Consider the following 26503-nt stretch of genomic DNA (forward strand, 5'->3'; position numbering starts at 1 on the left):
CAGGTGTGCAGGGGAGGGGGATGGGGAGGAGGCCCCTGCCCACTGCCCCGCCCCTAGCCACTCCCCTGCCCGGCCTCTCCTGCTGCTCTGACCTCCCTCCTTAACTAACTTGCAGGTACAATGTGAAGATGCAGGCCTTTTTCACAATCAAACAAAAGGCTATTGCAAATGGCAACACGGTCAACAGTGAGCTGGAGGATGGTAATGATTACTGTGATAGTAGCTCTGATGACCCTTCCCTGCCATTGCTGGGGCAAGGTAAGGCTGAGCAGACAGGAGGGGGCGAACGTGCCATTAAAATCACACACACACACACACACGCACCATAAGCTGTCACTGTCCCCTTGGTCACAGGACCCTACAGGAGGAGGGCAAGTGATGTGGGAGCTGTGGCTCAGATGGGAGAAGGATGAGCCCAGGGTCCACAGTCACGTCCCCAGGGGTCGCCCCAGGCCTCCTGAGGAAGGCTCAAGGCCTGCCTGGCTTTCCTGACATGCAGTGAACCATATCTCTGACCCATGTCAAAGGCCAGTGGCAGGAAGCTGAGGACTTGGGAAGGCAGAGCAGGTGGGGTCTCCCTGTGGTTTCTCAGATGCCAGGCCCGGTTCTGCAGACCTCTGTTCTAGAGAGACCACTGACTCATTGCCCAGAGGAACAGCAAGACTGGGAAGGATGCCATGGAGCTGGAGAGGAATTCCAGACCTGCCCCCCAAAGCCCCACTGGAAGCCCTTCTCCTGGGGCTGTGGCCTGGTCTCCTCAGCTTCTCCCTGGACCTTTGGTGATTCTGGACCTCTGAAGCCAGCCCGAGTCTGTCAAGTACCCCCAAATGTTTGGGCCTGACCAGCTACTGCCTAGGGAACCTTGTCCTCAATTCTTTTTAATTTTTGGCCGAACCTTGCATCATGCGGGATCTTAGTTCACTAACTACGAATTGAACTCGTATTCCCTGCAGTGGAAGCTCAGAGTCTTAACCACTGGACCACCAGGGACGTCCCTATTCTCAATTCTTAATCCAGCCAATTACCAGGTGATTCCATCCAGGGGGGTAGTTCTGCCAGGGAGCCAAGAGCGTTGATGCCCTGTCCCACCCAAGACTTGTTTTAAGGTCTGAATAGGTTCTTGGAGTCAGGATCTGGGGGGCGGGAAACAGCTTTAACTGGCATTGCCGACAAGTTCCACCCACGGTGTTGGTAAAGGTCTCCTTCAACCAGGAGAGAGCACCGTGGACCAGCCTCCTGAGGGGTATTTCCCTTTTATTCCTCATGGCCTTGGGCAAGTCACTGTCTCTTTTAGGTCACTTTAATTCCTAATTCCTATAGGCTCAGAGGGGACTGTTTGCCCGTGTCTGGGACACGTAGGGGCCGAAATCTATACTCCTAGGCACTCCCCCAGCCCTCACCCTGGCGTGGGTCAGGGCAGGAGATTCCTTACATGTGCACTTTGAGCAAGTGCTGGCTTAGCCAAAAAGTTCGTTCGGATTTTCCGGAAGCTGTGTGGAAAACCCAAACTTTTTGGCCAACCCAATATGTTCTGTCCTGTCTCAGGTAACCCCCAGGAGGAAGGCACCTGTCGTGGGTGCTGAATGAGGGGTGGATCTTTCCACGTGGAAGGAGGAAGGCTGCTGGGGAGAGGGTATGGGTACAGCCAGGGTCACAGGCCCACCCCTGGGGGCCCCAGGAAGGAGGCCCGCAGAGCACGGGCCGGTGCCATGCGCCTGTTTCTTAGATGCGAGCAGGCTGCCCCAGAAGAGAGCTGTTTCCAGAACAGCCTTGCCAGGAGGAGAGGAAATGGTATGGCCGGTGTTTGGGATTTTTAGCTCCACAGACACGGCGACTCCAAGGCAGGTCCCCACCCCTCACAGTTTCTTAAGACAGAGGCTGTTCCTGGCCATCCTTGTACACAGAGATCAGGGCTCCTGGGGTCCTCTGGACCTTCATGGTGAGAGGAGCGATTCTGTTTACCAAGTCAGTGGGAGATGTCTATCCTCAGGTGCCAGCCCCAGGAGCTACTTGCTGCCCCTGTGGCTGATGGAGGAGGCTGGTCCCCAGTGCCACATGTCAGGGATGTGAGCACATCCTCTTCCAGGCAAATCCAGGCTGCCCTGAGGCCACGTGGGGCCTTTCCAGGCCCTCTCTGGTGGCCCTCACTTTTGTATCCATGTCAGTAGGATTTCCCACAAGTTTATTGCTTTCCCCCAAACCTCGAAGTCCAGGACAATTTCTGGAAAATTGGAAGATTAGACACAACACTGTCCCCTAAGGCCAAGGAAAGGAGGGGACATAGGTCTCCCTCCAGCTCTTCTCAGGGTGAATGCACTTAGATAAAAGCCAAGGAGGAAATGGGCTGGGGCAGGGCTGGGGCACGTAGGCCTGGAACTGGGGAGGCTGGAGCCCGGAGAAGCAGCCCTGGGTGGAGGCTGCTCCTTTCCTCTCGGGCCCATGCTCTTCAGGTCTCCTTCCTGGTCTCCTTCAGTGGGCCCCTCTCCCCAGCAGCCTTCCTCCTTCCACGTGGAGAGATCCACCCCTCACTCAGCACCCACGATAGGCACCTTCCTCCTGGGGGCTACCTGAGACGGGACAGAACAGATTGAGTTGGCCAAAAAGTTTGTTCAGATTTTCCATTCCATCTTAAGGAAAATGCCACACGAACTTTTTGGCCGGCCTGGTACTTGCTCAATGTGCACACAGGGTGGGGGGTGGGGTAGGCAAGCGGGGAAGTGTTTGTGACTCATTGAAGGGCACTGTCTCCTAGAAGCAGATTGACTGGGGCAGGAGATTACAACCAGGGGTGGGAGGGCCTGAGGAGAACAGGGCTTTGGGATTTTACCCTTTCTGACACTGTTGCCACAGAATCTTTCAAACTCAGAGCTCATCTCCCCTGGTCCTCAGGCTCCAGGCAGGTCACATAAACCACCCCATCCAGGGTTGTCAAAGATTGCTGGCTTATAGATGCTTTCAGGAAGACACACGCACAAAATCCTGATTTTGCTGTTTTGCAGTTTTGGTATTTCCCGTAGATGTAAAATCAAACTTTTTTTAACCCAACCTCTTGACAGGAAAGGGGATGTTGCCTTTTTACCCCCCACTCCTATAAAATGCCCTTATGTACTCAAATGCTCTTAAAGATCATGTAGTTCAGCCCACCAGATCAGCGCAAGCTGGTGTTCTCTTTTGTGGGGAATAGCATCCTCCAGTTTTGTTCTGCATACAGTTTTTTTTTCCCCTAAAAGTTTTACACATTTTTTTATACCACACTTCAATTCTGCTCAAGAAAGCAGAGCACAATGCAGCAAGGAAAGTGTCCAGGATGGAGGCAGGCGGGCACCCTATTTCCCGCCATGGCTGGAGGTCTGGCCTTTCCTTGCTGGCTGTCTGGTGGCATTGCACATGACCCGGTAGCCGGGGCCATTTTGACTACCAGCTGGGCTCACTGTAGGACCTTTCCAAGCTTCCCTGGCCCTGGACGCAACTTTGTCTTGGAACGGGGAGGGAGCGGGTGATACCTGGCTTTAAACTTCCGGGGCAACATGCTGACATTGGCTGGGTTACCTGCTAAGAACGTGGTGGGTGGTGCCAGGATGAGATGCCCAAGAAGCCAAGGAGGAGAGGGGCCATCCCCACGGCCAGAGGTCCCGAGCATTGAAGTCCCCCTACTAACACCCTCCTTCACGTAACCCCCGGCACCTTGGCCACCATCAAGAATGCTGCCCCAGACTCCCGGCGTTCACCGCACGCTAATCATCTCTGCAATCTCTGTTGGCCTTTGTCTCCTTAACACTTCTCCTCTTCTAAATTGTAAGTAATCTGCTTTGACCCAAGCAATAACACATGCATTTAAGAAACAAACCCACGAGTCCAATGCACGCCTCATTGGCGGTTGATATTTGTCTCCCACAAATGCATGGTCCTCCCGGCTTTGGTTCTAACCACATGCCTCCTGTCTGCTGAGCCTTGCTGCCTGTTGGGTGAGGGTGTGTGTGTCTGGTGTGCATTTGTTCGTGTTTGTGCTATTAACTCTCATGCAGGTTTGCTCTTACTGCTCCTAGCTACCCTGATATCCAGGAAGGACACTCATCAGGAGCGGGTGACCAGTGGAGAGGGACGGGCATACCTGCTTTGGCAGCCCCTCAGAGGGGAAGGCTCCCCTGCTTCTGTGTGCTGTGTCCAGAAGGGTTTCTATTTCTGGACCCTCCTGGGCTCTGGAGTTAACTGTCAAGCTTCCTCCAGGGACTCCAGCCCAGAGCATGTTCCTGAAGGTGGCGGGGAAGGTCCAGGGACCAAGGAGATTTGTTCTTCAGCCTCATGAGTGGAAGCAAAGGGTCAGAGAGTGGCCTCCCTGCTGGAGGGTGCTGGTTTCACTGGAGACACTGGTCTTGGCCAGCAGCTCACTGTGCACCCTTCACAAGCAGGCTCCTCTCCTGGGTCTTAGTTGCCTTGTCAGGGCCTGTGAGCCAGATCTTTGACCTCGCTGGTACCACCTCATGGAGAACAGTTTGGAAGCATAGTGTGCCAGGTGGAGATGGCTCCTCTAAGACAGAGCAGGTAGCTTCACAGGAAGCTTAGAACCAGTGCTGTTACCTCCCAGCATTTTCCCTTTAGGGGGCCCTTGTCTGTTTGTTAAGTTTTGTCTGAGTCTCTGTAAATGGTGGGGAAGAAAGGTCCCCCTCAGACTCATTGGTGAGAGGTGGCAGGGATCCAGTCCACTTTGTAGGTGGGCTGCCCCATGAGGCTTAGGTGGGAACTGAAAGACCCTTACATTTAGCCAAGACTGGACCCCAGAAGACAGGGTCATCAGTCAGCAGAGGGACTAGCCCTGGAGATGTGCATGTGGTCCTGTAAAAGGGGGACCCTGGGGATCTGTTCAGTACTTGTGGGTGGTTCAGACCCAGGTGGTTCATGCTACTAATGGGAGGATCTGCAGCCAGCCTCCCATGTGGCTACCAGCTGCTGAGACCACAGCCAAAGAAGTCTGTGCCTCAGGGGGATGTCAGTCACCCCAGCCCTGGGGTTTTGCCCTGGGGGTTCTCAGCACTAATCATGACTTTGTGCTCGATATAGTGAAGGAGGAGCCGCAGTACAACAAAAACCCAGTGGTGATGGTGGACGAGGTCATGAGCTCCAGCCCTCCCAAGTTCACCTTCCCAGAGGCGGGCTTACGCGTAATGATCACCAATAAATTTGGGCCCAGGACTCGTCTGCGGATGGCCAGCAGGATCATAATTAATGAGGTAAGTTTCCTTCAAGGGCCGTGAGATCGCATGAGCCTGAGGCCTTGGATGGGTTCCAGCACTGCAGGAAGCCCTGGCTTGTCAGTACATTTCCTGGCGTTGGGCCCGAAGTGTCCTCTGCCGGGCTGGTGTTTATCACCAGCCCGTTGAAGCAAGGAAGCCCAGACAGCACAGGCAGCAAATGATCCTATCAGGAAGGAGTTTAAGGCAGGTAGCAATCGAATACCATGTCTGCCACATTCCACTAAGTATTTTCCACTAGAGAAAGACTAATTGGAGAAAGACTGGTCTGAAGTACAGATTTTTTTTAATGTTACTCAAGGCAAAAAAAAAAAAAAATGAATACACATCTATTCTCTTATGGATAGAGCAACTCTAGAAGAAAACTGAAAGACTATAGAAACCTTCTGGTTTGTCTCTCTCAGCATGTGGATCCATTACCTCCTTTGTTATAACGGAAAGTGAAGTGAAAGCGAAAGTCTCTCAGTCGTGTCCAACTCTTGGCAACCCCATGGACTATATAGTTCATGGAATTCTCCAGGCCAGAATACCAGAGTAGGTAGCTGCTCACTTCTCCAAGGGATCTTCCCAACCCAGGGATTGAACCCAGGTCTCCCACATTACAGGCAGATTCTTTACCAGCTGAGCCATCAGGGAAGCCCAAGAATACTGGAGTGGGTAGCCTGTCCCTTCTCCAGCGGATCTTTGCAACCCAGGACCCGAACCACGGTCTCCTGCATTGCAGGCGGATTCTTTACTAGCTGAGCTACCAGTGTTATAACTTATGTCTCTTTTAATGCAACCTCAAGGTAGCTGCAGATTTTCTTTTTCCAAGGATAATTCTCTCTTGATTCCTATAAAGCTAGAGTCATGACCCCCTTCCCATTGCTACCATTCATACTCCTACTGAGTCACGGCCCACCTCCTTACAATTCTGTCCTTGCACAGCTGTTGCTGAGTCCAAACTAGGTCTGTTCGCCACAGGACAGGCCAATTAACTGAGAGATTATGTGTGGAAGCAATGACTAGGACATTATTTGGAAAGCGACTGATTGAGAAGATGGCAGACTAATGTCTCAATAGGACTGAGGTGGGGAGGGGGGTAGTTGAGTAGATAAAGACCTTTTTCTTGCAGAAATATCCTGGAATGGCCAACCTGGGGGAAGAGGGGTGATGTGTTAATCAGAGGGTCAGACTCCCCTGAGGCAGGCCTTTAGGGAGAGAATGTGTTAATCTCTTCAGGAAGAGGGTCAGGGTTCCCCGAAAAGTATTAGTCACTCAGTCGTGTCCAACTCTTTGGAACCCCATGGACTGCAACCTGCCAGGCTCCTCTGCCCACGAAATTCTCCAGGCAAGAATACTGGAGCTGGTGGTCATTCCCTTCTCCAGGGGATCTTCCTGGCCCAGGGTTCCCTGAAGCATGTTATTATGTATGATTATTATAACAAAAGGTGGCATTAGTGGTAAAGAACCCACCTGCTAATGCTGGAGACAAAAGAAACTCTGGTTGGAAGAGCCCTTGGTCGGGGAGCGGGGAGGCATGGCAACCCTCTCCAGTATTCTTGCCTACAGAATCCCATGGACAGAGGAGCCTGGTGGGCTCCTGGTGAAAAATGTAATTTTTCAAAGGTTAAAGTCAAACAGATCCATCATGGAGTCAGAATTGGTTCATCCCTGCAACACAGCTATTTGTGGGTTTTTTTTGTTTTGTTTTGACTATAAGGAAGACCTTTCATTTAACCCTTTTTGGGTAGTAAAATATTATGCCTGGGCATGTGTCTCAGATCACCTTTCTCTTTTAGGCTAAATGTTGTGGACATGTTTGTAGGAAAAAAAGTTTTAGATTTCCACCCAATCCTAGACTTCATGATATAGGAGTCCCTGCCTAAAACCAATATGAAGCCAGTTAATGGTCAATTCCTCTTTCTTTGGAAAAAATAACATGCTTCCATTTTAAGTAATAATGACTTTTTTGGCCCATCTTTGTGCTTCCAGTAACCACAAGGATAAGTGTTAGGCACACAGTTCTGGAGTAATGCCTTGGGGGCCTGTGTACTGACTCTTGGTTTTCTGCTAATGTAACTGGGAAGAAGATATGTGTCCATGTATGATGATTACTACCCACAAGGTTTTAGTCCTAGAGCATAAAATATTTTTAAAGAGAGCCAGATAAAGATGAGCTGTGCAAAGGCAAACAGATTTTCAGAAACATGGAAACCTGTTAATTTCTTGGTATGTGGTTTCTCCCTTTCTCTGGTTTAGTAGAAACCCACTGACTTGGCTTCTGCTTGGGTGGAAAGAAGGCAGACTTGGTCAAGAGCTATAAGGAAATAGGGGAGGGAAGAGGTCTGATTGGTTCAGGGGATACCCATTACACATGGCAAAAGATTTGGACAGCAGAAGCCTTCCAAATGGCTACTAACCCTATAAGATGCTCAAATTAAAAGGGAAATGCAAATTAAAACCACAATTAGATTCCACCACACATCCACCAGAATGACTAAAATGGGAAGAATTGACAGTATCAAGCATTGACAAGAATCGGAAGCAACTGAAATTATAATCCATTTCTGGCACAAGTGTGAAATGGTTCAACTTGCACCTGCCTTATGATCTCACAATCCCACTTCTAGATAAATACCCCAGAGAAATGAGTGCATATGTCCACAAAAAGGCATGGCCATGGCATGCTTCCTGATAACCAAAAAGAAGAAATAACCCAAATGCCCATCAAGTGGCAAAGGACATATTGTGTGTTATTCACACAGTGGAGTACTATACACCCCTGGGAAATAACAAACTACTGATTCATGCAACAACATGGATGAACCTCACAGATATTAGGTTGAGTGAGAGAAGCCAAATATAAAATAATATGTACTCTCTGAATCCATTTATAAGAAATTCAAGTTCAGGAAAAACTTAAGTGATGTATATAAAAGTCAGAATGGGGTTACCTTAATTAATTCTGGAGAGAGGGGACCCTTAGCGAGTTGTCTGAGAGGCTGGAAATGTTCTACATCTTAATATGAATCATCACTGGACCATTGTACACAATGTAAATGCAATTTTTGCATGCTATACCTGAAATGAGATTTTTTGACTATGCAGAGCCTCTCCTGTGAATGTCTTCTGGTGGCTTGTGACCATCCACTGGGAAAGTCAGAATGATTGCTTTTATCCAGTGTCATGGGCTAGTTTGTCAGGCTGACACTAAGAAGAAACCCTGGGCTCTGACCAATACCTTTGCTGATACTGGTTCGAGTGGAAATGAGCAAACTTAGCTGGATTCTAAGGTCCTGGAGCCATTTCTCAGGCAAACCCGAAGCCAGGGGTGCTGTTCTAGAAACCCTTAAGTGCCACCTGCCTGAGGAACCAAGCAACAGGGTGCAGCTGTGTCACACGCCTGGGTGTCTGTCTTGCCTCCTGTCCACACAGAGGCAGAGGCTGATCAACTCGGCCAACGGCGTGAGCAGCAAGCCGCTTCAGAACGGGAGGCACGAGAGCATTGAAAACGGGAATGTGCCCGTGGAAAACCTGGAAGAGCCACAGCGGGACCAAGAGCCCCCACCGCAGCCCCTGCCGCCTCCCCAGGAGCCAGAGCCCGTGGAGGCCGCTTTCCTGTCCCCCTTCTCTATGCCTGGTGAGTCCTGGGGGCCAGGGCTCTCGGGCCACACTGCTCGGGGCTCCAGGGTTCCAAGCCCGGGTCTTCAGGATGGTGAGCTGGACTCAGGAGGGAGGGGAGCCTGGTGTGAGGGTCCAACATTAAGTCACTCAATGAACACTTCCTCAGTGCTGAACTGTGGGTTAGAGCCGCTGTAGGAGGCAGGCACTGCCCAGGGTTAGGGAGCCTGGGGTGCCAGACAGCTGGCCAGATGGAGGCCTGGGAAGTACCCCAGTAACCTGTAGTAACCGCACTCAAATGCCCAGGGCAGTGGGGCTTTCTCGTGCAGTAAAGAAAAACAACCACATACGTTATTTTTATGGACATGCTCAGACTCTCCAGCCCTTCCAGTGTGGGCAGGCCATTTTGCCCATGTGTTGCATATTTGCTGGGACAGGATATGCTAAAGCCACACATGATCTTTAGACAGTTACACCTTATGTGTTTGATGATAACTCCTACCTATAAGTAAGTTAGAGTCGATGTGGCTCTGGCCCAGGCCTGAGTGTCCTCCCATCTCATTGGATGGGCCCAGTGTCATATGACTGCCAGCTCCTCGCTGACCTCACCTCTGCTCCAGCCACACTGGCCTCCTAACTGTCCTTCTCAGAAAGTAGCAGATATGCTCCAGCCCAGGACCTTTGCACTTGCCCTTTGTTGAAATGCGCTCTGTTCTGCCACCTGTATCACTCACTTCCTTCCCTTCCTCGGGTCTCTGCTTAAATGTCACCTTCTCAGTGTGGCCTTCTCTGACCACCCTAACCTAAGTATTTTGAATATATATATCTTTTATCTTGTGTGTCTCCCTGGCTAAAAAATCAGGTCCGTGCCAGCAGGTATCTTTGTCTATTTCATTCGCTGTTGTATCCCCAGTGCCCAAGCCTGACACATAGTAGGTGCTTAGTAGATGTCCATCAAGTGAATGATTTCAGGAATGTGTGTGAGAGGATCCCGAGACACACCCAATCTGTCTTCATCTTTAGCCATAATCCTCTGCAGTCCATGATGGGAAATAAAGGCCTAAGCTCTTTAGCCCCATCTCAGAGGTTTTTTCTTGGTGTCCTGCCATCCTGAATGGCAGCAGAATTCCAAGATTTTCAAGTCCAAAACTTGATGTTTTTCCAAAAAGATTTCTGTGTTTAACAACAGGCTCACAGATGGCACCTGATTTGGGAGATGGCTTGGGATGGGGAGAGGAGAGGAGAGGCAGTATGGTCCCAGGGAAGAAGATGCAGGTACAGTCCAGGAAACAGACTACCTTGCTGGGGGTTCAGACTGAGAAGAAGCTACCCTTTGGGGGTTCTGTTCTCCAGCCCCAGGAGGTGGATGGAATCCCTGTTTTACAGATGTGGGGCCTCACAGGGTCATCACCACCACCCCCTACTGCCGCTTCATCTAGATGCTGTTCCTGACCCTGCTTATTGTCCAGAGCTCTGCAGGAAACCAGAGAAGGGACCTGCCCTTTGGGGCAGCTGCCGTTCTGTAAAGGGAGGCAGCCTCATGTAAGGGCAACTCATCTTTCCATCTCCTTGAAGCTTTGAGTTTGGCAGGACTGAATTGGGTGGTCCCTGGGGCCAACCACCCCCTCCTCTCATCCTGGTGCCAGAATCTGATGCTCCTTAGACAAGTGGCTTGTGGGAAACCAGGTCTAGCTCCCTGCAGGGACTCTGGGCAGGTCACCTCCTGAGGTGAGGAGCTCAGAATGCTGTTCTTTTACAAGGGCTGGGACCAGATCACTCCCGGGTTCTCTGCACCCACGAACCCTTTCCCAGGGAGCTCCGCCTTTCCTGGCGGGTGGGAACTTCCTGTTGAAATTGGTTCCACATTCCTCTTCAAGCCAGAGGCTCTGGGACTCCCCTGGGCTGGCCCTCAGCAGAGCTTCCGCCCAGGGCTCGCCTCTGGAATGGGCCGGGGCTTCCTGTGTCCCTGCGGAAGCTCCCTTTGTGTCCCTGCGGAAGCTCCCTTTGTGTTCCTGCGGAAGTGTTTCCAGGTGGCGCCCTGGGAAACCGCAAGTACTTCCTCTCCATCTCCTCTAACCTCAATGTGAGAAGCGGGGGCGGGGGAACGGGGTTGTGTGGCTGCTGCCTGTTTAGGTGTGTCCAGCAGCCAAGGGAAATTGAGGCCAGTGTGGACAGGAGTTCACAGGAATGTGGAGCCAGGCAGCGGGACACAGCACCTGTGAGAGATTCCGCATTGCCAGCTGCAGGCCCTCCGTCCACCCACTCATCCCCATCATCTTTTCAGCTCGTCTCTGGTTGTGGCTCAGTGGTCAAGACTCCGCCTGCAGTGCAAGAGACTTGGTGGAGACATGGGTTCGATCCCTAGGTTGGGAAGATCCCCTGGAGAAGGAAATGGCAACCCGACTCCAGTATTCTTGCCTGGGAAATCCTACGGACAAAGGAGCCTGGTGGGCAACAGTTCATGGGGTTGCAAAGAGTTGGACACGACTGAGCAACTAAACAACTGGTTGTGGAAACACAATGATCTGAGACCGTGGGGATGCCCTGAGGGGCTTTAGGGGCGGGTGGAGCTAGTGGTCTCCTAAACTAGGGTCCAGGAAGGAAGCTGGGGCCAGGGGAGGGATAAGGGGCGGGGCACTGGGAAGAGGGGAGGATCTGTTCCACTCAGAACTAGCGTGGCTGCAGGTATCAAGGAGTGAGCCCAGGCTGTCTGGTGTGCAGCTCTTCTGTGTGGTTGGGGACAGGCTGGGAGGCAGGGGCTGGAGGCTAGAAGTCCTGGGTTGGAATCTTGGTTCTACTGCTCACCAGCTCTGTGACTCTTTCATCTCCTAAACCTCAGTTCCTCATCCACAAAATGGGATGAAGGCATCCTCTGTAAGCAGTACAGAGGTCTTTATTCACCCCTTCTGTGTGACACACGGGTGCTCAGTAAGTGTTCGTTTGGATGACATGCCTGCATGTTAAGTCGCTTCAGTCATGTCCCACTCTTTGCAACCCTATGGATTGTAGCCCACCAAGCTCCTCTGTCCATGGGATTCTCCAAGCAGGAATACTGGAGTGGATTGTCATTTCCTACTGCACAGGATTTTCCCGACCCAGAGATCAAACCTGTGTCTATTATGTCTCCTGCATTGGTAGGTATGTTCTTTATCACTAGGGCCACCTGGGATGACAACCTGCTTTAATCACATGGTTTCTCTTATACCCGGTTTCTCACGCTCTCTCCTGCTTGGACCATAAACAATGTTCTAGAAAGTTCATGGGAGTCAGAATCCCTGGAGGTCTGGCACCGTGGTCATTCCCAGAGTCAGGAAGAGGGAACTGGTGATGAACAGGGAGGCCTGGCGTGCTGCGATTCATGGGGTCGCAAAGAGTCGGACACGACTGAGCGACTGATCTGATCTGATCTGATGCTATCCACCTGTTTTGTGCCAGGCACTGGGCTTCAGGTACTTTGCAGACAAGATGATTATTTCAGTCAGTAAATATTTGGGTACCAGACTCTTCTGGGCCTTGGTGATCCAGGTAGAAACAGGACACCCTGGATTCTGGGAGCTTACAGGCGTGCGGGTTAAATCTGAGCAGATGATTGCATGATACATTTTATGTATCATCTCCTGCCCTCACCACACAGCTGAAGGGTGGAGATGGTGGAAATGCCAGCCCATAGCCCCTGGGCTCTGCCCACCCACATGATATGTCACTGGGCTTGTAGACCAGAGCCCGAGGGCACCCAGCCACAGCCTGGCTCGGGTGCCCGCCTGGTCTGATGCTGGATTTACATCTACACCCAGTGCAGCTGTGCCCACTTCAGGCCACAGAGGCTGGTAATTGGGCATCCTGGGCTAGCTGTTGGCGGGGAGAGAGGAAAAGGGGGAGGAACTCCTTCTCCCATGAGAACTGTGGTCTGCAGCACAGGCATTGCCCTGCAGTGGCCAGCCAGTGACCCTGAGCCCCAGTCTGGCTGGAGAGAACCCTTAATACATGCTGTTTGTGGCTGATGTACTGTCTGGGACATTCTCCTGCCCCATGGGCCATACCCTTGCCCTCCAACTGGACTCCTCCTGCTCCCATAAGGGTAAGGAAATCACATCTTGTGTCCGGTATCCTGGCCCTCGTGTCCATCATTATTATAAGTGGCCGCATCTACTGGGGTCTTGTGTGTCAGGCATTGAATGAAAAATAGGGAATTCTTACAGGGCTCTTCTGGAGCTTCTGTGTGCCATGTCCTGTTCTAAGAGCTTTACATGTATTCCCTCATTTAATCCTCATGACAACACATAAGGTGGGGACGATGATCATCTCCAGTTTATGGAGAAGGAAAGGGAAGCATAGAGAGGTTCAGTGACTTGCCCACTGTCACCCAGCTACTAAGTGGAAATCAAGGGTTTCCAACCTGGGCGGCCCAGGCTAACCACTCTCTCTTTGTACCGTGCATTTTCATTCCATCCTTGCATCTATCTTGAGAAGGAGGCATTACCATTATCCCCATTTTACAGAGAGGGAAACTGAGGCTCCAGGAGGAGACTTCCCAAGTCACACAGCTATTATGTGGGGAGCCACCCTTCCACCCTGAGCTTCCTGATCTACAAACGCCATCCCGGGCCGGTACAGTCAGGAGCAGAAATCTAGGCCCTTTGGAGGTTCTTAAACCGTGTGTATGTTAGTCACTCAGTCATGTCTGAGTCTTTGTGACCCCATGGACTGTAACACACCAGGCTCCTCTGTCCATGGAATTTTCCAGTCAAGAATACTGGAGTAGATATTTCCTTCTCCAGGGAATCTTCCTGACCCAGGGATTGAACCCAGGTCTCCTGCATTGCAGGCAGATTCTTTACCATTTGAGCCACCAGGAAAGCCGTTGAATGGTAACAGGAGGTGAAGTTTACTGAGTGCTTCCTATGGACTGGGCAGGGTGGTTCACACATGCACTCATTAAGTCCTCAGGACCACCCTGGAGGGTGGGTACTGTTATCCGCATTTCCCAGGTGAAGAAGCTGAGGCTCAGAGAGGTTTAGTTGCCCACGATCACACAGGAAGAAGGGACAGCACCCCACACTGGCATTTTCACCCCAGACGTGCTTAAGGGACAATACTGTGGCCAACCAGTGGATTCTTCTGCGTTCTTCCTGTGGAGTCCTTAAGAAAATGCTTGTCTCTGTCCATGGTGTCTTCTAGCTGGTACGTAGGTACCAAGGAGCTTGTCTGTGTTAAGAAACCATGTTGAATTGAGTTTGAATTATAGGCCTTTGGGGACCTGGCATGCTCTCTTCAGTCCTCGGATGACACAGCTAAACATTTTGTTCATCAGAAAACTCAGCACAAGCCATCTGAAGATTTCAGGAAGTTTCTAGAATGTCTTCTCCCCGCCCCATCCCCATCTTCCTCTGTCCTACATGGAACTAGAGAGCCGTGCTGGCTGGGAGGAGAGGCTGCTTAGTCTCTCTGAGCCCAGTAAAGGGGACTGCAGCAATGGAGCTCTAGAAAACTCTGCCCTGCTCTTTCCTCTCAGCCGCTCGGCATGGCTGGGAGCACAGAGGAGAAGCTGCTGCTGCCACGGGCTCACGTACATGTGAAATTCCACACCCAATTTCTGCCTGCTCCAGGCCCCCAGAGGCACACAGCACTTCACGGTAAAAATGATTTGTTCTTGCCTAGGTCGTGGGAGCCGCCAGAGAAATCACACAGTTGGTAGACTGTCTCGTAAGTCAAGGTCAGGATTTCAAAGAAGTGGCCTTGTCAGTCACTGTGGAGCCCTGAGGTGTCAGCTCACACCTAATTAGAACAAACACTGGCTGAGCACTGTAATTTCTTAATATAACAGCTTTATTGAAGTGTAATTTACTTGCCGTAATAGTCACACCTTTGAAGTACACAGTTGAGTGGTTTTTCATCTACTCACAAAGTTGTGCAACCGTTACCACAATCGGTTTTCTTTAGCACCTCCAAAGGAGCCCCCTACCTGCTAGCAATTATTCTCCGTCCCCACCCCACCCCCATCTCCTGGCAACTGCTAACTCTGTCTCTTTGGGTTTATCTACTCTGGATATTTTATATAAATGGAATCATTAAGTAAGTGGCCTTTTGTGTCTGCCTTCTTTGTTGTTGTTCTTCAGCTGCTCGGTCATGTCCGACTCTTTGTGACCCCGTGGACCGCAGCACACCAGGCTTCCCTGTCCTTCTCTGTCTCCCAGAATGTACCTTCTTAGCATGTTTTCAGGGTTCATCCACATTGTGGCATGCGTTGGTCCTTTGTTTCTTTTTCATGACTGAATAATATTCCATTGTATGGATGTACCCCATACTGTACCCCATCAGTACACTGATGATGTACTCCATCAGTGGGTGAACAATTGGATTATTTCCATTTTCTGGTGATAAGTGGTTTATAAAAACAGCTGCTAAAGCATAATAGAGAAAGAGGGTTTTTTTGGAGAGGGTTGTTTTTAATATAAATGAAAGCAACATTCCTCTGAATTCTCTGTGGTTAACAACAGATGGTCTCTGAATGATCTCTGAATGCTATGGTTAAAAGCAATCTGGGGAATTTTAGACCAACTTCTTGTTTTCAAAAGCAAAAAACTGAGGGGCCGGGGCTTGCCCAGGGGTCAGTATTGACCAGATGGAGCCAGGCATCTGGGCCACATGCCCTGGAATCTACTCTGTGATTACCCCACAGCCAGACCAGCGCAGTCCAAACTGGGAGGTGGGAGGTGAAGGGGCTCAGGACCTGTCATGAGCTGGGCATGTGCTGGGGGCCTGAAGTGTCTATGGATGCTGGCAACAGAAGCCCACATGAGCTTCCTTTGAGATAAAAGGGGATCTTAGTTATCATAAGGATATAGGGGTGTGTTGTGGATCCCACAAACAGTTGGACTCACCCAGGGGCTGGACTCAGGGCCTTCATGCGTGTTGAGGCTCTTCCTGGCTCTTGTCTTCCTTTCACGTGCCTGCCTGTCTCATTCTGCTCCTTGGCTGTGGACTGGCTTTTCTCAAATCCACCGTCAGTGCCCATGGCAGACCGTGGCCTCCCACTGGCCCCAGACTGACTTCTGCCATTTCCTGCCTCCCTCAGTTGGTTGCCTAGGGTTGCGTCTGAATTCCAGAGTCCTAAAGGGGAGAATGCTATCAGCCCAGAGGTCAGGGGCCCACCCCTGGTCAGTAGCCATGCTGGCCAGCGTGGCTTTGGTGGCCCCTGGGAGGGCTGTTTGGAGAGAAGAGATGCTGAGCACACGCGCCCTCACCCCTTGTAGGTCTATGACAGGTGCCTCGGGCGTTATCAGGAGATGATGGATGCTGATCGCTGATGTGGGAGGAATAGAATTGATAGACCTAGTAGGTGGGTCCCTTACGCAGTGGTGGGAAGGACACTCCGGGCTGGGTACCAGCAATGACTCCCGCTGAACCGGCTGCCACCACCTCTCCCAGAATTGAGGAGGTGGGGAACTGGGATGTGCTGAAATGTTCAAAAACTCACTGTCAGTCACGACCCAGGGACCAGGAGGCCACTGCCACAGCTAGGCTGCCACCAGCAGCCTCCACCGGGATGCTGGTCAGGCCTGAGAAGGCATCCCTGGTGCCCATTCAGCTAGCTCCTGGGCAGGAATGCGCCGCTGTAGCCAAAACAGAATCCCCAGAGGCCTGTTTCACAGCAGTGCTTCAAAAGCAGCAGAAAGGTGGCCCAGCCCCTCCTCAGTCTGTTTTTCAAAATAAGGAGCCCAATTTGAGTCTAGAACTTCAACTGCAAGGGAGTCTGGGAAGTGCTCTATGGACACCCTAGGAGGAGGTTGGCATGGGGGCTGCTGAGGCCCAGCTCAGCATGTCCACTCCCATGGGAGCTGCAGGGATGCCTGGAAAAAAGCAGTGAAACTAATCTTTACTGATGACTTAGACCAGAGCAGACCTGGTGAGGGGCTCATGTGGCTTCCAGTTGCATAGTGACGCAGAGGAGGGGGCTGAGCCCTGACCTATGGCTTGGCAGACACGTTCTTCATGGAGCTTGGGCCACACACACCTTATTATTTGGTGCTTAGAGTCTGCACACAGCCCTGCTTGCGTGTCTGGTGTGGTCCCCATTTCCCAGGTAACTGCACACAGGTTAATAAGGGCCTCGGGCAGGGCTGGTACCCCAGGTCTGCCTGACCCCTGAGGGCTGTCCTCGGCCTTGTTCCAGTGTTTACTTTGGCCAGGAGGGCACTCTGCCAGGCTGGAGTGTGTGCTCTGGAATACAGGGCAGCAGGAAGGAAGGAGAGGAGGCAGCCAGCTGCTGGGTCTATGTGGTTTGTAAGCACTGGGAGCCCACAGGCCTGCCCTGGATGTTTGCTGGATGTTTAAGGTGAGAGGGCCTGCCGTTGGGCCCGTCAAGCGTTCCTGACTCTTATTTCACTCCCCAGGGCCTCCAGACTCAGGGTGCAACCTTCAGAGGCAGGATGGTCAGCTTCATACTTCTTGCCTTTCTTTTGTTTCCTCGTAGATCCCCGGGGTGGGTGAGACGGGGGAAGTTACCACCTCACAGCTGAGGACGGGGTGGCTCAGAGAGGTTGAAGATCCACCCACTGCCACACAGTCACGAGTGACAGAGGACAGAACAGCTCACTGGCCACAAGCCTTGAGGTTCCTGTGGTGGAGTGCAGAGCTGGCCGTAGCTTGAGGTCATCAATAGAATAAGAGAGGCGACTCACTGACCTCAGCTCTGGGACCCACTGACATCCAGTCCTGAAGCTTGACTTGGTGGGGGCTGTGGACATGGATGCAGAGCTGGGGTAAGGGTCTCTGGGGTCTGCACCCGCTGAGGGAACTCTGAGCCTGGCTTCTGTGTTGACCAGGGGGTCCTGGACTGCATGTCTGGTTCTCTCCCCCTTTTCCAAGAGGAGGAACACTTCTTGGGGAAGCATGAACAGGGTCCCAGAGGCTGAACCATGGCACCTGACTGCTGTGAGAGGGGGAGACCAAGCCAAGGCTGCCTCCCTGGGGACGGCCTTTCACAGCCCCCCACAAGCTCTCCAGGCTCTACAGTGAGCTGCCAGGGCGTCTCTTACTGGGCCTTTGGTCCCTGTGCACTCAGGCCTGACTGCCCACGTCTCCATGTCAGCCCCCAGCAGGTCCTGACTGCCCACGTCTCCATGTCAGCCCCCAGCAGGTCCTGCCTCTGACCTCACTGAAGCCTCTTGTTTTCTCTCACACGCTCCCCTTCTGTCTTCCCCTTCCTCCCAAACCTCAGCTTGGCAGCTTAGCTTAATTACAACCCTGATCTTATCTACTTCCCACAGGGTCCCCCACCTTGTTTCTCTAGTCCCCTTAGGCTCAAAACCAGCATTCAACATGGTGTCATTCAGAGGCTTTGGTATTAGTCTGCCACTTCCTAGCTATGTGACCTTGGGCTAGACAGCTTACTTCTTGAAACCTGTTTTCAGTTCAGTTCAGTCGCTCAGTTGTGTCTCTTTGCGACCCCATAGACTGCAGCACGCCAGGCCTCCCTGTCTATCACCAACTCCCAGAGTTTACTCAAACTCATGTTCATTGAGTTGGTGATGCCATCCAACCATCTCATCCTCTGTTGTCCCCTTCTCCTCCCGCCTTCAATCTTTCCCAGCATCAGGGTCTTAAACCTGTTTTAGTTTCCATAAAAGCACCCAACCCTGTGCTTGACAGTGGTAGGTACTCAGTAAGTGGAACTTAATTAACCATTATTATCAACAAAAGCTAAAATTTAGTGCATACTCTGCACCAAGTGTGGGCTAAATGCATCTCATGTGTTGGCTCATTTTAGTCTCACAATAGCACTGTGTGGTAAGAGCTGTTGTTATCCCCATTTCACAGTTTAGGAAACTGAGATGCCCAGAGGCTAAACACTTTTCCAAGGTCACAGAGGTAGAATATGCCGGAGCTTGGGTTTGAACCTGGCAATCTAACTATCATTAACTGTGAAGTTTCTGTGCCCCTCAGAGAGCAATCAGTTTAATGGTAAGTCTAAGGATAAAACAAAAATGTATTAGAAGTAACTAAAAATTGATGGTAAGATTCATTCATCCCCAAGGAATAAGAAAACTTTAATGGTTCCCCTACTTAAGAGGATTTTTCTGTTTAGATCACAGCCATGAGCTAAAAGTGTAAGGCTCTAATCTGACAGTCGATGACGCTGTCCACCAGTGGGCAGCAAAAGGACTTTTACAGGCTTTGAAATCATGGGACTCAGAGAACAGGCAAGTAGTATAGCACAGAGGACTCAAGATTTAGGCTCTAAAGACCTGCATTCAAGTCCTGGTACTGCCTCTGAGCTTGTGAGGTTTAAGTCACTGAACACCAAACCTTACCTGTGAAGTGGGGAGAATATCTCCCCCAAGTTGATATGAAAAATAGTGTTTGTGAAAACCACCTCCAAAATGTGTGAGACACAACACAAATGTTGAATAATGGTGACAGGACTGTTCGTTAACCCATCCCTGACAATGCTCCACCCTCGACTGCATCCCCTTACCTCCCCACAAGGACCAGCTCAGAGGTCACCGGCCGGGCATGCAGGGTCTGTTTGTGGCTCTGCCACTAACTTTCTCTGAGGTTTAGGCAGTTCATTAACCTTCATGGGACTTGGTTTTCCTCTTTATAAACAGTTAACCAAGTGAGATTTATCTCGGGAATGCAAGGTTGGTTCAACATGTGAAAAACAATAAGACACGCTGTATTATTAGAATAAAGGCCAAAAATTGCACAATCATCTCAACAGACACGGAAAAAGCATTGGTCAAAATCCAACACCCTTTCTTAATGGGGGGAAAACAATCTAGGAATAGCGTGAATTTCCTCAATCTGATAAAGGGCATCTTCAAAACCCCCAAATTAATGTCATATTTAGTGGTGAAAGACAGAAAACCTTCCCCCTAAGATTAGAAACAAGACACCTCTTACCTCTTCTATTCAGCTTTGTGCTGGAGGTTCTATCCAGGGTAAATAGGCAAGAAAAAAACAAAAAGCATTCAATTTGGAAAGGAGGAAGTAAAAGTGTGTTCATAGATGACATGATCTTATATACAGAAAATCCTAGGGAATCTACCAAAAAACAAAAAACAACCGTTAGAATTAATAAACTTGCAGGCTTCAAAGTCAATATACAAAATTCAGCTCTATTTCTATCCATTAACAATATGAAAAATGAATGTAAGAAACTTCATTTATAATGCAATCAAAAAGCAACAAAGTACTTAGGGATAAATTTAACAAAAATAGAACAAGACTTGTACACTGAACACTATAAAACATTATTGAAAGAAATGAAAGGAGATCTAAATAAATGGAAAAACATCCTAAGTTTATGCTTGAAAGATTTAAAATTTTTAAGGTGGTAATAGTCCTCAAATTGATCTATAGATTTCATGCAATCATTGTGAAAATCCATGCTAGATTGGGGGGGGGGCAGTTTGTTTTTTTCTTTTTGCAGAAATTGACAAGCTGATCCTAAAATTCCCATGGAAATACAGGGGACCCAGAATAGCCAAAACAATCTTGAACAAAATTGAAAGACTTCCTGACTTCAAAACTTATTACAAAGAAATAATCATCAAGACTGCCTGATAGTGGCATGGGATAGAAATAGAGCTCAATGAACTAGAACTGGGAGTCCAGAAATATGCCCAGACATTGCAGGAGATGCAGGAGACATGTGTTCAAACCCTGAGTCAGGAAGATCCCCTGGAGGAGGAAATGGCAATCCACTCTGGTATTCTTGCTTAAAATATCCCATGGACAGAGGAGCCTGGCAGGTTACAGTCATGGGGTCACAAAGAGTTGGACACAACTGAGCATTAAAAGAAAAAGAACTTAAAGATCAATAATTCTTGGTAAGGGTGCCAAAATAATTCAATGGGGGAAGGAATAGTCTTCTCAATAAATGGTGCTAGGAAAGCTAGATAGCCATATTTTTTTAAAAAAGAAGTTGGACCCTTAATTCACACCACATATGAAACTTAATATGAGACAGACTTAAACGTAGTAGCTAAAAATATGAAACTCTTAGAAAACATAGGTGTACGTTATTTGTGACCATGGTTTCTTATATATATCAATAGCAGAAGTAGCCAAAAAAATGAAAATTAAAAAACAGACTTCATCAGAATTAAAACCTTATGGGATTTATGGGATCTATGAAGTAAGCTGAAAAACTCCTGGAATGGGAGAAAATATTTGTAAATTATATTTCTGATAGGGATCTAGTATCAGAAATATATAGTTCTATATATAGAACTATAGAACTCTCAGAACTCAACAGTAAAAAGACAACCCAGCCTTTAAAATGGGCAAAAGATCTGAGTCAACAGTTCTCCCAAGATTTATAAATAGCCAATAAATCCATGACAGATACTCACCATTATTAGTCATCAGGGGAATGCAAATCAAAACCACGGTGTGATACCACTCACCACTCAGTAGAATGGCTATAGTTAAGAGAGACAACACTAATGTGTTGGCAAGGATGTGGGTATATTGGAAACCTCATATACTGCTGATAGGAATGTAAAATGGTGCAGCATCTTGGAAACCAGGCTGGAAGGCTTTCAGAAGGTTAAATGTAAAGTCACCGTTGTTGTTGTTCGGTCACTCAGCTGTGTCCTAACTCTTGGTGACCCAGTGGACTGCAGCACGCCAGGCTTCCCTGTCCCCCCAGAGTTTGCTCAAACTCATGTCCATACTGCACCATGCTGTGCGGCGCATCAGTTCTAGTTATAACTCCTAGTTACATATGCAAGAGAAATGAAAACATATGTCCACAGAAAAACTTGTACATACATATTCATAAGAGCATTATTCATAGTAGCTTAAAAGTAGAAATAATCCAAATATCCAAGTGATTAACAGGTTAAACAAAATATAATATATTCATATAATGGAATATTATTTGGCCATAAAAGGGAATGAGACACTGTTCATGCTACAACATGGATGAACTTTGAAAACATTCTGCTAAGTGAGAGAAGCTGGGCATGAAAGGCCACATACTATGATTCCAGGTATATAGGATGTCCAGAATAGGCAAATCTACAGAGAGAGGGTAGATCACTCATAGAGCTTGAGAGGAAGAGAAATGGGGAATATTGGTAATAGGGAGGGGTTTTTTTTTCAGGATCCTGAAAATCTTCTAAAATTATATAGCCTGAAGGAAATGGCAACCCACTCCAGTATTCTTGCCTGGAAAATCTCATGGATGGAGGAGCCTGGTAGGCTACAAACAGTCCATGGGGTCGCAAAGAGTCGGACACGACTGAGCGACTTCACTTTCACTTTCTAATATACTAAAACCACCTAATCATACACTTTAAAAGTGGTGAATTTTATATCTTTATTATCTCAGTTTTTAAATCGAGTCAATCTAGAATGGTGTTTCTCAAGCTGGATAAGCAGCATAAGTAGCACCAGGGAACTTGTTACAAATGCAAATTCGTGAACCACCTCGCCCGCCAACTCCAAAGCTGCCCAATCATTAGCTCCAGGGGATTCTGATTTATACTGCAGTTTGAGAACCACTGGTCTTAGACCTATGCTTTCGTGTAAAGACTCCTGGTTTACCGCCCATGAATACTTCATCCAGTAGCACACACCCCCTCATACCACAAGTTAACCACTCTAGGTAGTTAATTGTCCACATTATTTTGTTTGAAGTTTTTCATTAGCAACTGCATCTGTTCTTAATATTTTGCACCAGTATGATTAGCCATCTGTTTTGTTAGAGTTCATTTGTAAAGATATTTTTTCACATAATTGTGATTTCCTGCTTCAAAAAAGAAATCTAAGAGGGAAAGAAACACCAGCAGCTCTTCTTTCTCTTGCTTATGTTTGCACATCAGAGTACACAGTGAGCGTCTCTCAGATACCCTCGACATTGCACTTGAAGGATGGCAGCTGGTGGTGGTAGGGAGGGGCTCTTTGTCAGAGGAGTGTCCCTCAGGATAAACACTGTCACCCTATAGACCCCCAAACTCTTATCACTTTGCCCCATAAATTAGTCTAGGCTTGATGTTACAGAAATCCAACTCAGGTTGGTTTAAGCCAAAGGACCCACAGTGGCCGATTCACCGGGAGAATCTACCTTCAGGCAAAGCTTGACACTGGGCTCAAGTGGCTGCAAGACCCTGTCCATTTCTCAGCAAGGCTTTCCCCTGCACCAGCTTCATCCTCAGGTAGCTGGCCAAGATGACCACCAGCCGTCTAGGCTTATATCCCACTGGGTTAACCCAGCGTACATACAAGTGGTGCCTCTGGCTGACTGAGGATTGCATTGGGCTGCATGTAGCAGAAAATTTAAGTGACAAAGACTTCACCTCAAGGGGTTTATTTTCAATCACATAGTAAGTCCTGCGATTAGGGAGTCGTACTCTGTTATACCATTGGTGTTCCATTTCCATTCCTCCCTCCTTAGCAGGTGACTTTTGTCTTCAAGTTTGCCAAGTGGCTCCTGTGGCTTGTATGTTCATGTTCCAGGCAGGAACAAGGAGGAAGGACAAAGGACAAGAGGTGTGTCCATACACCGTCTCTTCTTATCAGGAAGATAGTCACATTTCTGGAAACCCCACCACATAGACATCTACTTACATCTCATAGTCCAGAACTGTTCCGTGGCCACTCCTTCCTGCCAGGAAGCCTAGGAAATTAAGGGTTTTAGCTGTGAACCTACTGTCCAAAGCAAAATAAGGTTCTGTTAACAAGGAGGAAGGGATAATGGATATTATAGACAGTGATTCTCAGCAAAATCCACACATAAGTCTCTAAAGGGGTTATCCACTCAAGCCCAAACCTGTGTAAGCCACTCAGCGGCAAGGGTTGTTGACTTGTGCCCTGGTAGATTCTCAGAACCCAGAATAGTGCCAGCACAGAGAATGAACACACTAAGTGTTTATGGAATGCACGGTTAGCCAAGCTTGACTCGCACACCCCACCCATAGAGCTAGGAAGTAGAGTCGGCCCTCCAAACCATGTGAATGATGTGGCGTGAAGGGTCAGTTCCCTAAAAAAAAATTAGCTTGCTGTTACCAGTAAGGGGGAATGGATGCTGGGCAGGCAAGTACAATAAATGCCCAGCACAACCTAGCATTGCTCCGGCTAGCCAGTTCTTAGAGATAGCAAACTACCCATCCAGAACTACACTTTTCATTTGCAGACTAACCAAGCCTGAGCCCAGTATTCTGAATCACCGGCCTCCATCTGGCTGTCACACGCCAGGAGGCTCTGTTCCCTGGTGCTGATCAACCAGGGTCCCATCTGGCTCTCTCACTGCAGGAGGCTCTATTCCCTTACCCTAATCACCCATGGTCAAGTACCAGATAACTGGAGACAGCCCTGTCCCCCAAGAACCTCCTGAGATTGTTCAAGCAAGCCAATCCTAAGCCTGCTCACCCTGCCTTGCATTCGCTCCTGGAAACCACAGCAATCATTTCCGTGTTTGGTGTCTTAAAGTGCCTGATTAAACAATGTAGATGCTGAAGGCCAGAGGAAGATGGGGGTGGGGGTGGGGGGAAGGGGCACAGCATGATCACTGTGAATGTTTTCCACACTTGGACCATGACCCACAGTAATAATTATCTTGCGCACACACTCACGCACACACACACACATATACATGGATATCTATAAAAAGGAACAGAAGTCTTCAGAGTAATATTTAACTCACTATATACCGTAGCTATAATACTTTTTTCTTTTTAGGGGAATACTAGATGCCACCCACTTAATTGATTTCACAATCCCATCCACTAATGGGTCTCATCCAACAGTTGAAAAAAGGCCATAGAACAGGTCAAATGGAGCATTGTCTCTTAGTAAACAATTGTGGGCCTTGAGGCCTGCTAGCTGAGTGGGGCCAGATCAGACGTCCAAACCAGATGTGAAATCCATACTAGGCAAACTGACATCAGATGCAATTCGGTGCCTGTGAAAATAAGAAATTATCCTTCTGCTGTGGCATGTATATGTACCTGCAAAGACGCTCGTAAGCCTGTAAGTGGCCAGGTTTACAATTCCCCAAAGTAAATCCTTCCCTTATATGCAGGGTTTTAGGTCATTTATGGGGATGCCCTCCTTCTCTGGCAGCCTGGATGAGCTGGGATGTGAGTTGAAATTTTGGACAAACTAATCAGGAAAGCTTTCTTCTGTTTGTGCAAGGATTACAAAATACAGAAAGGTGTATGTAGAGGAAGATCTGGGAAGATAGATGTTTTTCTAGGTGTAGCATCTAGAATGAATTTGCTGATTTCTAGCTAACCGTATTTTCTTGATTCATAAACAGACTGGATGTTTTTTCTTAGCAAATACTATTTTAGTGACTTAGGAAGATTCAAGCACAGGTGTTCAGAGCTAAAACTGCTATTGCCAGCCTACTTTGCAATTTCTTTTTTATTGAGCTATAATTTATCAACCGTAAAATTCATACTTACAAAGTATACAAGTCAATGTTTTTTTAGTATGTTCACAAAGTTGTGCAACATCACCACCATATAATTTTTTGATTGTTTATTTATTTTTGGCTATACTGGGTCTTCCCTGCTGCACGGGCCCTGCACTGGCAGATAGATTCCTATCCACTGTACCACCAAGGAAGTCCTAGCTTCTTTCATTTCATACAGTGTCTTATAGGTTCATCCATGCAATGTAGTATCAATGCTTCATTCCTTCTTATGCATGAAAAACATTCCATTGATTTTGTTTATTTTGTTATTTTATTATTTGTTATTTTATTTAAAAAAATGCTACATTTTGTTTATCCATTTGTAACCTCATGGTTATTTGGGTTGTTTCCTCTTTGGGGCTGTTATGAAAAAATGCTGCTATATATATTTGAGTACAGATTTTTGTGGGACGTATTGAGGAACTGCCTACTGTTCCTGCCTCAAACTTCCAAAATAGTGTTGAATAGAAGTTCTAAGAGCAGACATCCTCATCTTGTTTAAGGTTTTCAGCCTTTCACCATTAAATGTGATGTGAAGTGTCGGGTGTTTGTGGGTGCCCTTTATCAAGCTAAGGAAATTCTTTTCTATTCCTAGTTTGCTAAGTGTTTTATCATAAAAGAGTGTTGGATTTTGTATCAATTGAGAGGATTGTGCTTTTTCGTTCATTATTCTGTTAATGTGGTTTATGATTGAATTTCATATGTCAAACCAACCTTACCTTCCTGGGATAAATTCTACTTGGTACTGGTGTATAATTCTTTTTATGTGTTGCTGGATTCAGTTTGCCAGAATGTTAAGAATTTTTGCATCTATATTCATAAGGGATATTGGTATGTAGTTTTGTTTTCTCTTAATGTCTGGCTTTGGTATCAGGGTACTACTGGCTTCATAGAGCAAACTGGGAAGTGTTCTCTCCTTCTTGATCTTTTGGAAAACTTTGCAAAGGATTCATGCTAATTCTTCTTTAAACACTTGGTGGAAATACCCATGAAACCATCTGGTCCTGGCTTTACCTTAAGGGAAGTTTTCTGATTACTATTTCAGTTTCTTGCTATGTGTCTCTTGAGGTTTTCTCTTTCTTTTTGAGTCAGTTTGTTTCTGTCTTTGTGGAATGTTTTTTCTGTTTCACCGAGGTTACCTAGTTTTTTGGCACACAGTTATTCATAGTGTTCCTTAATAATTCTTTTTATTTCTGTAAGATTCATGGTGGAATCCTTCTTT

General features: G+C 48.2%; 1 protein-coding gene across 2 annotated transcripts in view; it reads left to right on the forward strand.

Moving 5' to 3' along the window:
• SLC24A4 (solute carrier family 24 member 4) overlaps positions 1-26503 on the forward strand; it is a 194960-nt gene that overhangs the window by 145039 nt on the left and 23418 nt on the right. The window contains exons 10-12 of one of the 2 annotated variants that reach the window (XM_070357870.1): positions 116-258; positions 5059-5228; positions 8667-8871. In XM_070357870.1, the coding sequence (XP_070213971.1) occupies positions 116-258; positions 5059-5228; positions 8667-8871 (518 nt within the window). The remainder of the gene's footprint in view (positions 1-115; positions 259-5058; positions 5229-8666; positions 8872-26503) is intronic. The other variant, XM_070357871.1, reaches the window with a different exon arrangement.

The sequence above is a fragment of the Bos mutus genome, chromosome 21 (assembly GCF_027580195.1).
Source record: "Bos mutus isolate GX-2022 chromosome 21, NWIPB_WYAK_1.1, whole genome shotgun sequence".
In the NCBI taxonomy this organism is placed as follows: domain Eukaryota; kingdom Metazoa; phylum Chordata; class Mammalia; order Artiodactyla; family Bovidae; genus Bos; species Bos mutus.